General features: G+C 41.3%; 1 protein-coding gene across 4 annotated transcripts in view; it reads left to right on the forward strand.

Moving 5' to 3' along the window:
• Nucleotides 1-14,223, forward strand: part of Ica1 (islet cell autoantigen 1) — a 135,863-nt gene that overhangs the window by 26,628 nt on the left and 95,012 nt on the right. For all 4 annotated transcript variants that reach the window (XM_013122683.3, XM_040728552.1, XM_013122682.3 and 1 more), the window contains exons 4-5: nt 3,429-3,501; nt 9,251-9,374. In XM_013122683.3, coding sequence (XP_012978137.1) covers nt 3,429-3,501; nt 9,251-9,374 — 197 coding nt within the window. The remainder of the gene's footprint in view (nt 1-3,428; nt 3,502-9,250; nt 9,375-14,223) is intronic.

Consider the following 14,223-nt stretch of genomic DNA (forward strand, 5'->3'; position numbering starts at 1 on the left):
GGTTTTTTGCAGCAGCATTTTTATTGAAGCAACTGTGTTTTCATCTAATAGCCAGTATCGTAGACCAAACCCCCAAAGTGTTTGACCTATGACTTAGTGTTTGTCCACCAGGTGGATTTATTTCTGTTACACAAATGCTAATATAGGAATGTGTGTTTATAGAGACAATGGGTCCCCCAGTAGAACATGAGAATGATACCCAGCTATTATGGAGTGCTCTCACCCTGAATTACCTGCAGAAGGCTAGTTTACTCTGCTGGCCTAAGGAGGTACCCACACAGGCTTTCTTAAGAGACTAAGAGCAGGGGAAATGTTTGCTGTGTAAGCACAAGGACCTGAGTTTGGATCTCCAGCCATGTAGAAGCAGGACATGGTAGTAAGGGGCCAGGAAGAGACAGTTAGATCCTGGGATGTTGCTGTAGGTTCTTAGCCGCCAGCTTGGTCCCGCAGCCACTTCAGACCCAAATAAACACACAAATACTATATTTATTATAAATCTGTTGGTCGGTGACTAGGGCTTCTTATTGGCTAGCTCTTTTTAATTATTAAACCATTTCTATTAATCTATGTATTGCCCTGGCACATTGTTACTTCTCCAGCAGCATGGGGACTCTGGTTGGGCTCCCTTTGCCTACCTTTCCCAGAATTCTCCTTGTCTCCTAGTTCCTGCCTCATTGGCCAAACAGTGTCTAATTTATCAGCCAACAAGAGAAACATATATACAGAGAGACATTCCCATCACTGGGGGCTTGCTAGGCAGCTACTCGGTGAGTGATAAACCTTGCCTCAGACAATAAGGTTGTGAGTCATTGTGATCATAAGTAAGGGGTACTTGATATACAAGCCTGACAACTGAAGTTTGATCCTCATAACCCACTCCAGAAGGGGAGAACTGACTCCTGAAAGTTGTCTTCTGACCTCTGCCTGCACAGTGTGATGTGTACACACACACACACACACACACACACACACACACACACACACACACACTCACTAATATTGACAAACTAAACAAAATTTAAAAATAAGGTGGCTTGCCACAAAGGAAGGTACACAACATTGACCTCTAGCCTTCTACACACATGTGGATATCAAATAAATATAGTCAGGCAGTGGTGGTGCACACCTTTAATGCCAGCACTTGGGAGGCAGAGGTAGGTGGATCTCTGTGAGTTTGAGGCCAGCCTGGTCTACAGAGTAAGTTCTAGGACAGGCCCCAAAGCTACACAGAGAAACCCTGTCTCAAAAACCAAATAAATAAATAGTAAATATAAAAATAAACACATGTAATTTGAGAAGTTAATATATAAATATGTTCAGGTTTGGTCTTTTAATAGCTGCCGGGGCAGAATGGACTATTTTGATGATGGAAATGCTTGTTTTAAGTGTGGTTCACAAGTGAATACAACTGTCAAACTCACAGAACTAAACACTCCACAGCTGGGGATTTTGTTGCACCTAACAGATATCTTGGTTTTAAAAAGTCAACAGCAACAATGGATCATATGGTTACTCCTGTGGAATCTGAATGTGTTTGCTCTTACTCTGGTGGTCTGTGGCCCAGAACACTGCTGTCAGGAGTCTGAAAAGGAAGAAATTCTGATGATTTTCTGATTTTTTTAAATGGGGAAAGACATTTCCCCTCTAAACAAGTTGAGGATGTAATTTAATAAATAAGTAAATTTGTTTCTTCATTAATAGAATAAAACAAGCTTTGTTCTATTAAACATTCTATTAAACATTTTAATCTTTTTAAAACTCATTCACTACTTTCATTAGACAATTTGGTCATATGTATTATGAAGAGATCCTCTGTTTTCACTCAAACATGAAAGTGCTTTCTGAGTCCAAGACGTAGTTTTAAGTTGGTGTGACTGATAGAGTTTTATGGGAGAGGAAAAGCCCTGTCCGGCCTTATTGAGTGGCTCCATAGAGTTAAGACATTTATCGACTTTTGTAATTGATACTTACCATGCATGGTCCCTGAGTCCATGGACAGGGATTTGAGAATTATGAAGTCTGTCATATTAGTCAGCTTTTTGTGACTGCAGCAGCTATTATAGAGTTAAAAGGAGAACCAGTTATTTTGGGCTCAAGGTTACTCAGCCCCATTGCTTTTTTGTGATGGGATAAGACAGTTATAATGACAGAGTGCTTGGCCAAGGAAACGTGTTTACCTTCTAACAGTCTGGAAACAGAGAAGGGTGTGGTCCTAAAACTCCTTCCAGGAGATGTCCTCTGTAACCTCACTTCCTCCCACTAGGGTCTACTTCCTCCAGGCAGATGACCTTTAGCATAGGGCTTTGGGGACACATTTACTCTCCAAAGCACAACATCTCTTACTGAGTGATCTCAGTTTCTGAAGGAAAGACTAAGGCTACCCTATGAGTTGGGGCTCTCTAAAGGAACAAAACTAATAGACTATATATTAAAAGGGGGACTCATTAGAGTAGCTTTCTGTGGTCTAGCTAGTCCAACAAAGGAAAGATCACGAATCCAGTGGTTGTCCAGCCCACAAGGCTGGATGTGTCAGCTCGTCTTCAGTCTACAGTAGGATCTGAAAGTAGGTTCTCCACCAACAAAGGGGTGCCTCAATAGGAGTATAGATGAACTTGCCAATGAGGGTGAGGGCAAGCAGGTAAAAAGCAAAAATTCTCTTCTTCCATGTCCTTTTATGGAGGTTGCCACCAGAAGGTGTGGCCCAGGTGTAGGGTGGTCTTTCCACCTCAAATGAGCCTACCAAGAAAATCCCTCACATGTGTTGCCAGCCATTTGGGTTTTAATTGATTCCAGATGTAGTCAAGTTGACAACCAACATCAGTGGTCACAACTACCATGAATTCAAACCTAGTTATTCTGTTCAATACAGTTCTCCTGCTCCCTAGGTTTCTTCATCATGGCCCTAGTATGGCATGAAGTTATCTCACTGTGTATTTGGTGATATTACTAGGAAATAGGTGTCAATATTTGTTCTTAGATCGACACCATTTTAACAGATGTCTTCTAAATAGACAACATTCTGCCAATTGATTTTTGTTTGCTTACACATGTTGTAAAATACATTAGGATCATAAAATATGATACTTTAGCCTGTAGAACCTCTATTTTTACAAAAGACAGTAAATGTTAAAGATAACAGAGTAGGTTTGGCTAAATACTGTGTTTCTGGTGTACCAAGCTATAATTGGGCCCTACCCTTTTGTTTTTCATCTGTTATTTCAAGAGTCTGGAGAAATAACTGTTCTGTAGAACTTAAATAGTAAAGATGATCAGTGAGGAAAGATTTTTGGGCATTGGTCATTCTCTCTATGTTTCATTATCCAGGACATCAAATAGAATTTTGGGGGTCTTGTTTTTAGCAGAAAAATGGAATATTGTGATTTTCTTTAACATATATTTTACTTGCACTGTTCTCTGTTTCATTGCAGTTATTCCATTCAATTCAAAGAACCTGTTTGGACTTGTCTAAAGCAATTGTACTGTATCAAAAGAGAATATGTTGTAAGTATGACTTAAGTATGATATTGAGCAAATAGTGAGAAAGAGGAGGATATTTTGCCTTAGTGTATCATATAACAAGCTCAGGAACTACTTAAGGGGTATGTCTTTGTTCTTTCAAATATGAGGAAGGTTTCTACTAGTTTTACCTTTGATTTACTTAGGCTCTTCTCAAAGCAAGTATCAGACTAGGAAATTTTTTTGCTGGTTCATCCATGAATGCATATATACTGTTTACTTTCCCAATTATCAATATTCTTTCAGTTTAATATCTTAGACATATTGATTAGTTATTTTCATTTGATTTCCTTGTTAATATATGTCCCTTTTTTAATGACTAGGTAGGCAGAGGAGGCACAGTTAGCTAATTCATTGAATATATTGTGTTGACAGAACTTCCTCACGAACATTTCTTAGGTTATAATGTTCAGGGTTAAAATTATCTCTTAACAGTGGGACTGGAGAGAGGATGCAACAGTGAGAAACACATGTTGTTCTACCATGTGAACCTGAGTTTGGTTCCTAACACGCACATTGAGCATACCATAAACACATGTAACTCCAGTTATAAGAGATACAGTATCCTCTTCTGTCCTCTGTGACCACCTGCAGCCTTATGTTATTCACACATGCTCTCTTGAGCACGTGCACACGTGCATGCGTGCACGCTTGTGCACACACACACACACACACACACACACCACACACACACACACTCCCCATATCCCAACCATGAAGTGGTCTTCTGATTGTGTCAGCAGGGGTTGACTGTTGGTTTATGGGTAAGCCATGTCATCACAGCTTGGAAGGAAAGAAGAGCTCTGCTCTGCTTAGACTGATTAGGATCCCAACTTTGATGGAGGACTGAAAATAGAATCATTAATCTGAGGGTGTTGCTATGTAGCTGCCATAGAAAAAGAAATATAGCAAATCTCTGTGATCTGTCATGGGTTTGTTTTTAAGGTGGCATTTTAAGAAAAATAAAACAAACACAGATACTTATAGCATGCTGCCAGTTTTGCAAGAAAAGGGGGATTAATAAAATATAAATGTGTAAAAAGAAGAACACATACAAATGTACAAAGAGTATGCACAATGCACCAAAGAAATTCAGAGAAGATAACCCTCAAGTGAAAGGAACTAGACCTCATTTGAGCAGGGATGGAGTTCATGAGAAAGAGAGAAGAGAGAGGGATAGAGGCAGGATGCTAGAGGTGGGGGCATAGTTTTACCTCAGCAAGATGAACAGTAATTCGGACTCTTAAAACCACAGTGATATTTTACACGCTTCACAAAATGCCTCCGCCAGGATATGAGGGGGAATATAAAGTGAAGTATAGTCACTGATGGACTGAATTGCACTGCAGATAACATCACTGGACCAGTGGATGAGAAAGAAGAGAATTAACTTCAATAACTCAAAAGACCGTGTTTTTAAGAGGGGGAATAAGGATCAGCACAAAAAGAAATACATACGAAAACTGGAGCAGATAATTAGTTTATTGATCCTAAGTAAATGGACCAGCAATTCTAAAACTATTGTATGTACGTGAGATTAAACAACTTAATGTAGTGTAGTTGAGAGCCTGTGTAAAATGAAGCTACAGGTCAGGGAATAAGGTGCTGTACTGCAAACACAGGAAATGGATGAAGTCACTGCTGTTAACCTGCGCAGGTAAATATGGACAGAAAGAAACCCAGATGAGCATGTGTGCCTGGTTGGTGCATTTGTGTCTTTCCTGCCTCGAAGCATCTGGAAGCACCGAGAGCCCACAGCACTGAGTACTTACTAACATTCAGATCCTGTTTTCTAAACACCCTTTTCCACACCTCTAGGGAAGTGACTGATTTCGGACCCAGTACAGAGAAGTGAAGATGGGCCTGGAATGACCTGTAGTGCTAGATCCTAATTTCCTTGAGAAAGGATAGGAACTTAAAGAATACAGAAGCAAGTCTGTAGTCAAAGCTGGTCCAATTTGAGTAACAGGATAAGTAACGACAGTATTAAAGTATAAATCCTAAGAACTGTAATTACTGATTATGTCTATATGGGGACAGGTGAACAGTTAGATAGATGATTAGTCCCTGTCTTAGTGGAAACTGAAAGATAAAATAAACCCTCTCCCCTCTGGTTTGGTTCCCGTTGCTGTGATAAATGGGGTGACCAAAAGCAACTTGGGGAAGAAAGGGTTTATTTCATCTTACAGCTGACGGCCCATCATGAAGGGGAGCCAGGGTAAAAGACTTGGAGACAGGAACTGAAGCAGAGACCATAGGGAAATTCTTCCTACTGCCTTGCTCTCGTCTGCTTTTACTCACCCAACTTTCTTATTTGACCTAGGAGCACCTACCCAGGGGTGCCGCCATTTCCACACTAACGTAGGCTTGACCCTCCCACACTCACCATTGATCATAGAAATGTCCCCTTAGCCCAACCTGATGGAGGCAACTATTCAGTTGTGGTTCCCTCTTGTAATGCTGGGCTACTCTTTGAAGGTGCCAAAGTCTTAAAATGCAAGAGGATCTGAGGAACTGTCAGGCTACCCAATACCTCATTGCTATGTGGGATCCAGGGCTAAAATCTGGAACAGAAAAAGAAAAATAATGGAAAATCTGGTAAACATCCAAATAAGGATAATAGTTTAGTTGACGGGATTGCATCTATGTTAATTTCCTAGCTTTGAACCTTGTGTCATAATAATATAAGAAAAAATGAGAGGAGAAGCTGGGGAAGGATATATCCCAATTCTGAATACTGTTGTGTTTTTTAAGTCTGCCATTATTTTCAAAGAGTTAACCAATCCCAGGCTAGATCATATTGCCACTTGCTCTAGAATATTGCATATAAACATATCACAGTTTACAAATTAGAAACAGTCTAGTCCCAGCCTATCCCCTGGACTCCATTTCCTTTGCCTCCCAGGCTATAGAGGTCTTTTGCTCTCAATGTGTTGGTCTGCTCAGAGTGTGTGCCCTGATAATACCAAGAATGCCTCCTGTGTCACCCAGAATCCAATTGGGGCTAGATCCTTCCTTCCCTCACTGCCCAGTCTAAAGCAGTCACTGTCTTACACAGTCTCTCTAGCATTTTTCCTTGTGTGTCTTGTGTCTGTGCTTCATTTTTTGTCACCTGTCACTTGAACTCTGGAGGGGTGGTGACATCCTATGTCTCCTTCATCGCTACTGGATTAGCCATAAATCCCGACAGTTGATTAACACTGTTAAGGAAAATGTTTTCATATTTCTTGGGTTGCTTTTTATCTTTAAAGAGGGCATCTGAAAAGTAGAATCAGCAAGTAAGTGTGAGTGGCTTGTATTCGAAATTTTATGACCTAGTCCGTTGAAATTTTTGAACATGTGCAGACTTTGAATTATCTAATATACACATTGCACAAGAATGACCATATCGTCTGGGGACAATCCTGCCTTGACTCTGACAGAGCTCAAGGGTTCTCCGAAGCTCTACCAGTTAATCAGGTCAGCACAGAAAATCAAGCCTGTTTGCCCCCAAGTTTCATCTGATGTTATTCCTGAACTCTTCAGCATATGTAGATTATTTAGAAGAGAATAGTGTCAACAAGTGTGCATTCAGGGATGCTGAATTGGCTTCTTGGGGACTAAAGTTAGATGTGTTCATTTGTACATGACTTGAGTCTCTAAGGTAAAAAAGGTGACAATAGCCTGCTGCTTTTTGAAGCAATTGGGAAATTGTTCTCCATAGGAAGGAAAAGGTTCTTAGTAGAAATGAATGAATCCTCTATTAGTCAATGAAGACAAAATACATAAGGCATTGAAAAAAATCATGTAGACTTTTTTTAAAAAGCTACATAAAACTATGGCATGAATTCAAACAAGAAAATGAAATACAGTGTGTGCAGTGACAAGGCAAAAATAACAGCTCATTCAGTCTCACAAACATTTAATTAGTGCCATGACTATAAAACTCTTCTTAGCCTAGAAATACAAAGTCTAGATATCGTCTGTGTGAAGGCAGAGTCTCAGGATGAAGTCCGATGCAGGTCATCTGTGCCCACACTCTCTGACACTGAGCCAACAGTGGCCAGTGCTGACACAGGAGCCCAAAGGACACTGCTGTCCAGAAGAGTAGGGTCGGCCACTTGTCAGAAGAAGCCTTTAACTGGGTTTGGATCTGTGACATTTATTTATTTACTTTTTTTTTCTCTTTTTGGGACCAGGTCTCCCCTTCTCAGAAGCCCTGACTAACCTCAGTCTCTCTGCCCTCCTGCCTCTACCTCCTGAATGCTGGGATTATAGGCATGCATCACCGCAGCTGGATGTTTGGGTTTTGAGAGTGAAGTGTGAGGAGGGGTATTATTCATCTCATGAAAAATGGGGGGTGTCTAAAAGCCTCCCCTCCTGCCTCAGGACTTCCTTCTGCAGTTCAGAGGACTGCTGGTCAAGAACTGTAGTTACGAGTAGGCGAACAGGAGTGAGTCCTTTGGATATGTGGTTCCCATTCAGCCTTCTGTAGTTGTTACTGGAGAGGTTGGTACTAATAACAGGGTACAATTTGAAGTGTGGGGAGATTGATGCGTTGGTGAAATGAACCAGCCTTCAGACTGCAATAGAAAACCATTTTATTGAGTACACTGTGTATGCATAGTGCTAAGACCTGGCTTCAGGAGACAAGGGTTGTCCTGTAAGAGCTTCATTCTTCTATTAGGGTAGCTGTCATGTAATTTCCACCGCGTCAGTGGAGGCAGTCCTTATGGGTTGATGTGTGTTTTGGTTTTTTGTTTTGGGGTTTTTTTTTTTGTTTGTTTTTTTCCAGACAGGGTTCCTCTGTGGCTTTGGAGCCTGTCCTGGAACTAGCTCTTATAGACCAGACCGGTCTTGAACTCATAGAGATCTGCCTGCCTCTGTCTCTAGAGTGCTGGGAATAAAGGCATGTGCCACCACCGCCCAGCTGCTCTGGCATTATTAAATCAGTCGCTAGAATAGGGAGAGTGCTAGTATTACGAATAATGATGTTGATCATTTTGGAGACCACTTTGTGACCTCCTGAGACTATACCCTGTACTCTTGTGTCATGGCACAAGAACAATATCAAAAGAATCATACAATTCTGTGACTTTTTATGTTTTCTACCAATCAATCTGTAGACAGCATGTGCCAAATCACTGTCTTACTAAATTGCCCCATCTGTACTTGTCTCTAAAAATAAAGCCAAATTTAAGCATAGCCAATTCAGACTTGGTTCTAGCTCTGTATTTTTAAAATTTACCAAATGGTCAACCTGCTGGCCTACCCACCTTCAGCCCCTGCTTCCAACTCCACCCTGCTTCATCATGGATGAGGGGCTTGAGCTGATTTACAAAGGGCGATGTAACTCAGACTGCAGAGATGAAAAAGTCAGCAGGAGAGGATAACAGGAGGCCGCCACAAAAGGTCGCCACTGTCAGCCTTGACAAACCCAACTCCTTCCTTTCACCTCTAAGCTGCACATTATGGGCTCGCTTTCCAGTACAGAGGTCATTTTCTGGTTCTGATTACAGGGCACCAAACTCACTGACAGATGTATTCAGGGGAATCTGATCTCTCCTATTGTAAATGGAGGACCAGCATGGAAGTGAAATGGCTGGGTAGCGGGGCTTACCTTGCAGCCTGCCACTTGGATTTAATTTCCTCTAATCTTCGCCTCTGAAGGGAGAGGGGGGCCTTGGGATTTGTCTCTCTCACTTTCTTTGTCGTAAAAATGCTTCTCAGCTGCTTTCCCTGTTCTCTCCATCAGTCTTGTCTCAAGAAGAAAACGAACTGGGAAAATTTCTCCGATCCCAAGGCTTCCAAGATAAAACCCGAGCAGGAAAAATGATGCAAGCCACAGGCAAGGCCCTCTGCTTTTCCTCCCAGCAAAGGTGTGTGACCTTCTTTGTGGCTGTATTTGGGGGGTCCAAAGAGAATGTAGGGCCCATGTCTTCAATAAAGGGAAATCGCACAGTCTAGAATGCTTTAGCCCAAGCCTGAGGGGTCCTGCTCTGTACTTAGCCCAAGCCTGAGGGGTCCTGCTCTGTACTTAGCCCAAGCCTGAGGGGTCCTGCTCTGTATTTGCTTCTTTCCCCTTCCCTTTTATCTAGCTAGCATGGAGGATTTGTTTTCTTCCTTGCTGTTTAATCTTTGTTTTTTGCCCTGTGGGTGGCAGTATAGATACCAGTCATTGAGAGCCATTGTTTTTGACCTTCGAGTTTATTCATAACAGTCAATCTGACCCACTTTCTGCATTTGATTAAAGCAAGAGCCTAATGAGACCAACTTGAAAGGTTCCCTCTCTGCTCTCTGTGGGCTAATTAATGGCAGAGAGGTGGTGATCGGTTACCTGCACCCCACTCCTCAGACTCATGGCCAGCAGCAGCACCTGAGAGCCTCTTAGAAGCTAACTCTAACTACATTTCAACCAGATCTACAGTTGGTTCTGGTGTATGTGAAAGTTTGATAGTCTCCAGTACAGAGGAAATTCTGACAGAACGGTTGGATTTCAAAACACAACGCCAACCAATGTTTATGGACTATGTTAAACAACCCTGGACTTCTACACCACACAACTGTTCTTTGTGCCAGAGAAAAAGAGACTGGCTCTCTCCTTCCTTACTAACGAACAAGCCCCAGAAAATGTCTCCACTAATACCATGCAGAATTACACCTAAAGAAAGGTTGGCAGGTAGCTTCCAAGATTATTGAAGCTCCAGAAATCCACCTAACGCAAGTTGCCCGCCTCCCTCCTACTTACCCTAACTGCTTTCTCTCCCTGTGATCTAAGAACCGGGTCATTGATTGGCAAGTCACATGACTGTTCCTATGGAAAGATGGAGCTGAAAAAGGGACCAACAATATCTATAGGCTTTTCAGTGACCCCGTTCTTGAACATTTTGGTTCTTGCTAATGACATTTGGACCCTGACTTACAGGCAGTGGCTACAGTCAGAAATGAACATAGCCATTTTCAACAGTTCTCTACTGATTTCATTTTTTAAAAGAGCTTCTTCTTATATCACCTTTAACACTTAAAACAGACAAACCAAAACAAGAAAAATTCTGAAACAGGTAAACTATAACCCTAATAGGTAATTCTTTTGTGTGTATGGCCTTGTCCAGTCTTACAAGGATAATCGATTCCTGGAAAAATAGAGGGTAAATGCTCCTATTTAAGCATGAAGGCCACTGACTTCAGGGAGTAAAAAGTGTGCCCATACACCAAAATTAATACCTACTTCTGAAAGGAAGTGTTCAAACCCAAGCCACCTTGAGAATTACTATTATTAATCACATTGTTAATTATCCTATTCTATGCTATTTGGTTGCAGTCTGAGTAATTATGGACCAAAATGATCCCACAAAGTAAAAATACAGCATCTTAAGTTACTTAACTCCCTATTTCTTGTATACATACATACCCCCCCACACACACACACACATACACACACATAAAAGCAATCAACAAAACCACACAAATGATATTGAAAGTATCTACCGTAGACTAGCAAACGGCAGTCTCCGCTAATTTAATGAGGTGCTACCAGCTGCAGTTTGGAAGGTGGCCTCTTACAGCTTTCCCAGATGCTCACCAGCAACATGATGTCCCACCTGGTTCTCCTAAATGTAAAGGAAGCAGGAAAACTATATGAAATTCTTCTGCACTTGAATTCTTAGTTGAGTGAACATGATTTAGATTATTCCAGAATATGTTTTATTGAGATTTACTTTAACTGAATGTGCATATGAGTGCAGATGACCATAGAGGCCAGCAGAGGGTCTAGATCCTCTGGAGCTAGAGTTACAGGCAGTTGTGAGCCATGTGACAAGGGTCCTGAGAATCAAACTTGAGTCCTCGGCAAGAGCTGTCCATGCTCCTAACAGTTAAACCAACCTTCCAGCCCACAGAATATGTTTCTAGCACAAACAGTACAATAGCAGATAGTTTTTGTACATTATGCTGCATCATGCTAACTTTATATTTCAACATATTCATGTTTTAAAAGAAAAACAAAAAAAGCAAAATTAAACAAAAAGTAGCTCCAGAAAATTCTATTACCTGGGCATGGTCTGATAGACTTGTGCCCTCTGTTGCATTCTTTTCTTTTTAAGGAGGTTTGTTTTGTTTGTTAGTACGTGTGTGTGTGTGTGTGTGTACATGTACATTGTGTGTGTGTGTGTGTGTGTGTGTGTGTGTGTGTGTGTGTACATGTACTTTGTGTGTGGGTGCCCACAGAAGTCTGAAGAGGGCATCCATACCCTGAGAGTTGGAGTTACAGGAAATTCTAAGCTATTCACCCTGGGTGCTAAAAACTGAACTTAGGTCTTCTGCAGGAGTAGTGCTCACTTTTAACCACTTTTATCCAGACCCTCTGTTTTTGTTTTTTACCCTTCCCTGTTAAAGGACAAATATCCTAGAGTAGCCCTTTAGTTATTTTATTATTTCCACTGGGTAGATTTTCATAGATGAAAAGGTGGGCCAGTCTTACACTGGAAGATTTTCAATTAGTAAGAATGATTTTTGTTTTCTTGGTCTAGACTCATTTAGTTATAATCCAGTGAATGGATTTTCATCATCCTGATTTACATGGATCAGCTTATAGCAGTGGTTCTCAGCCTTCACTACAACTCCTCATGTGGTGGTGACCCACAAACATAAAATTATTTTCACTGCTACTTCATAACTGAAATTTTGCTACTGTTACAAATCATAATGTAAATATCCTGTTTGCCAGGTATCTGATAAGTGACCTCCAAAGGGGTCGAGACTCACAGGTTGAGAACCACTGGCTTAAGACATGATGGCAGGGATGAGGGTAGATGAGGTTGTTTTTGTATGCCTTGTTATTTTCTAACATCACGTTATTGTAACTTTAAAAATAACTGTAATTTCTAAGGGATTGAGAGTAGTTTATTCACGATATTCATTTTCAGCAAATGTAGGAAAGTATACGGAATCTATATATGAGAAATGGAGTCAGAAAGTGAGCAGCATCCTTGGGGAGCCATCTGAGGACTGTTTGTGTCTTTAAACAGGAGCCCTCCCTATTATAAACCTACACACTGTGACTTATTTGTTAGGCATTGCTTCTGCTACACATTCTGTTGGATGAAAGGCAAGTAGCAAATTTAAACCACCAGTATAAAATGCAAACTTACTTCATGACACAGTGACGTGACCTTTTGAGAAGACTTATTTTTTTAGATTTATCTATTTATTATGTATACAAGATTCTGCCTGTATGTATGCCTGCATGCCAGAAGAGGGCACCAGATCTCATTATAGGTGGTTGTGAGCCACCATGTGGTTGCTGGGAATTGAACGCAGGACCTCTGGAAGAGCAACCAGTGCTCTTAACCTCTGAGCCATCTCTCCAGACATCTAGTTAGGACAGTGTGGACAAGCTTCTGTCATAGATGGGTTCAACACTTAAAGCAATACATTACAGACAAAAGGAAACATGGAGAAATAGCAAAAGAGATAGGTTTTTTTTCCGTAAGGTTTATTGTGGCATTTATAATTTTAGAGTGCCCCACATGTGTGAGGCATGGTGGACACTGATGGAATGCCAGGAGCTCACTTCAGCTCACCAACACCATCATGCCCTTTGGCTGAGTAACTTGGTATGCAAATAGGAACTTAAATGTTCATCTTCTGTTTAATTTTTTTGCACATTTGCCCTGAAACTTCATAAAGAATATTTTGTGCTGCTGGCAAGAGGGCTTAGTGGCTGAGTATGTGTTGCTCCTGCAGAAGCCCCAAGGTCAATTCCTGGCACTATACCAGGTGGCCTGCAACCACCTACAACTCCAACTTCAGAGTCTGACGTCTCTCACTTCCAAGGGCACCTGCACTCACACATACAGACATACATGTGAATAATTTAAAATAAAAATAAGTCTCTGACAAAAGACAGGATATGCTTTCAAAGTGTGATTCATCTGGCACTGACTGGTTTCAAATATGGAAGAAGCAGTATTTTATACCCCAAATAGCTATTTAACTAAAGTTAGGATATGCCTTCCTTTTTTAATGAATAGCTAACAGTGTGTTATGGTTGTCGGTTACTGTTACAATAATCTTACACTTGTACATTGTACATTCATTTCTGGTGTGATGCTTGTTTGCTCACTGGTAATGTTTGAGATGCAGCCCAGGCCTTTGCCAGTGCTAAGCAAGTGTGTACCACTATGCTGAAGCTCTGTCCCCTCCCTCCCTTCCTTCCTCCTTCCCTCCCCCTCCTTCTCTCCCTTCTCCATCTATCTCCCTTTCCCCATTCTTTCCTTCCTTTCTCTGTCCTCCTTTCTTTCTCTCTCTTTTAAGCCAGGATCTCAGGTAGGCCAGGTCTGCCAACTTGAACTTCTGACCCTCTGGTCTTCTGGATTTAACCCTGTGTACCACCACACCTAGTTTCATATTTATAAGAATTGAATTACATAGCTTACCTGATAATACTGACATACAGGTGACCCTTAGTAACTGTGTTCCTCTCTCCCAAATCATTTAAAAGTGCTTCGGTTCTGTTTCCATTAGAGCAAACTGCAGGTGTTCTGGCCTTTATGCAGTGATCAAAATGGCCTGTCCCATACCTCCACACAGGGCCAGAAGTTCAGGAACAGAAGAGACAGGGAGTAACCAGGATTAGAAGCAGGAATGGTCGTGCCTCAACTGCCCTTCATTGACCTAGGATTGGTTTCAACTTCAAACAAACATTGTACAGGCCTGGGGCCACCCAGG

This window comes from Mesocricetus auratus, unplaced genomic scaffold (assembly GCF_017639785.1).
Source record: "Mesocricetus auratus isolate SY011 unplaced genomic scaffold, BCM_Maur_2.0 Super-Scaffold_100019, whole genome shotgun sequence".
In the NCBI taxonomy this organism is placed as follows: Eukaryota; Metazoa; Chordata; class Mammalia; order Rodentia; family Cricetidae; genus Mesocricetus; species Mesocricetus auratus.